General features: G+C 35.5%; 1 protein-coding gene across 1 annotated transcript; it reads right to left on the reverse strand.

The window, feature by feature from the left end:
• Positions 1 to 410: 410 nt before the first annotated feature.
• LOC127790498 (auxin-induced protein AUX22-like) lies at positions 411 to 1,662 on the reverse strand. Its single transcript, XM_052320041.1, has 2 exons — positions 1,211 to 1,662; positions 411 to 783 (listed from the first exon to the last, which is right to left on the reverse strand). Exons 1-2 carry the CDS (start codon positions 1,612 to 1,614, stop codon positions 669 to 671), a joined length of 519 nt encoding a protein of 172 aa, XP_052176001.1. The 5' UTR covers positions 1,615 to 1,662; the 3' UTR covers positions 411 to 668.
• Positions 1,663 to 2,470: the final 808 nt, after the last annotated feature.

Genomic DNA, 2,470 nt, shown 5'->3' on the forward strand with positions numbered 1-2,470 from the left:
GAATGTTATATTCCCATAAATACACACAATTAATGAAGTAATAGAAACGTTAACATGAGCCACAAATGAAATTAAATTTAACTAAAACTTTCGAATTTGAATTTTATAGTGTTTCAATGTTATATCAAAGTCAATTTTAAAACTAAGAGGTTGTTTGGTTATGGACAGAAACTTAAAGAGTGTATTCTAATAAATGCCCTTCTATATATTATAGGTTTAAAAAGTGCTTATTGGCGACATAAACTATTTTTATGTTGTGAAGTAGAAAAAGAAAGCTAGAGCATTATATATGCAACTAAGCCCCAAAAAAAGATAAAATATAATATAAAATTATTTTTTAAAAATTAATCATAATAACCTGGGAGTTTTAATTAAGGGCATCCATACATTAAAAAGACTGAAATAAATATAATTAAAAATGTCATGGGAAATTAGTGGTGACAAAACTCGAATTAATCACTAACATTAGGGAATACGGGGAATTATATGCTACAAATGCTTCTAATTAATATAGCAGAAACAAACAACACGTACCTACGTACGAATCAAACAAATAACCAAGAACAAAGGTCGACTGAGCTATAGAAAACATAGATGTCTGATACAATTAATCCTCCATCATTAACTTCCACAAAGCAATATTAATTAATTCTATTTAATAATTAGGTTCATCCATCATTTGAGGCTCCCTCCAGAAAGATCTTTGCTTGCACCACTCCTTCACCTCCCTTCTCTTCTTCCCCCTTCTTCATCCTCAGTCTCTTGCATGATTCAGCAAACATCCTTCAAATCATCATCGTCATTTCATTAATTCATCAATATATACACACACACACATTAGCCTCTTCATATATATACATATATTGGAAGAGAGTGGAATAAAAATAATAATATATATGAATAATGATATTTTGACGAAATAAAATGTCGGCTGCCTCGTCTAAACATTTGATACTTGCATGGATAAAAAAGACACATTATTAGGAATTTTTGTAAAAAAGAAAAAATACATTGTTATGTATGGACAAACTCATTGGATCTCTTATTTTGATAAAAATATCGATGTATCATTATCTAAGTAATGTATATTAATTCATGAAAAATGATATATCAGCAAACCTAATTTGGTAACCCTATCAACCTAGTCAACTAAGAATGGAGATTCTTAATTCAAACAAAATTGAGAGAGAGAGAGAGAGAGAGTGCTTACTCCCATGGAACATCTCCCACGAGCATCCAATCGCCATCTTTGTCTTCATAAATGGGAAGGTATTCATCTCCTGCGCACGCGAAGAGCTTCTCCAGAGCGCCGGCGAGATCGCCGTACCCTTTGTGACAACTGAGATCAATTTTCCTCAGGAAGGGAGCGCCGTCCATGCTCACTTTAACGTATGCTTTGGCCGTTCCGGCCCCACTCTTCCTTCTGTAGGAACAAACCGGCGGCCACCCGACTACCTGACTCTTCCGCTCCTGTTTCCGGTCGTCTCCGGTGGCTGAATTCTTCTCGTCGCCCACTATGTGGGAAAATCCCCTCTTCTTCTCGTTTTTGTTCTCGCCGCCGGGAAGACCAAGTCGGAGCTCTGTGATTTCCAGCCCAAGACCTTCTGTCACCATTTTCGGAGATTGGGGGTGTTGAGTAATTAATGCGTTGCTATTCGTTGATGGTTTTGTTGTGTAATAGTTCATGAAGAGGTCACATATTTATAGTCTTTGTCAACTTCAAACTCATATGCCTGTCTGCCTTCCTGCCTGCCTGTCTTTTAATCAATTTTATAATTTTTATATATAAAAAATAAATACTCCTATCAAATAATAATAATAATGAGTCATTTTGCCAATGTTAGCAAGCCTTCGCCTTTTTAGGGTGATATACTGTAAGATAGGTTATAAAAAAAATAAATATAAAGTGTTACTTATAAATGCATTTAAAAAGATACGAATACCCTTTAAAAACTTATATTGTAGAATTAAGAAGTGTTAATGCTTCTTTTATTTATGTCCTTTTGAAAATTAACATTTAGTTCGAAAGTTTCTTAATCTTATTTTGACTTTTTCTAATTTCATTCGTTTCATTCACTTTAATTTTTCACATGAACTTATATTGAACTAATGTGTCACGTTGTTATATATAAATTATTATTATTATTATATTATTTTGATAACATACTTCTAAAAAAAATAAAATTAGGAAGAGAGCCAGGACATGGGAGGAGCAATGCCAGGTCAAAGAGGGATAGGTGGTCGGTCACATGAGAAGGGGGCAGAGGCTTGGGCCGCAGTGGACACCTAAACCACCACTAACAGGCAGGCCGGCAATCTCAGCTTGGATATTGGGCAGATCGTAGGGCTGTCATTCCTTGGTGATTTGGTGGGGTTTGATCATGGCCGTTGGTGCCTTGAAAGGGGAACAGCCCATGTGAGGCGTACCTGATTCAGGGCCCAAAACCATCTCATTCAGAGACATGCATGC

This window comes from Diospyros lotus, chromosome 14 (assembly GCF_014633365.1).
Source record: "Diospyros lotus cultivar Yz01 chromosome 14, ASM1463336v1, whole genome shotgun sequence".
Classification (NCBI taxonomy): Eukaryota; Viridiplantae; Streptophyta; class Magnoliopsida; order Ericales; family Ebenaceae; genus Diospyros; species Diospyros lotus.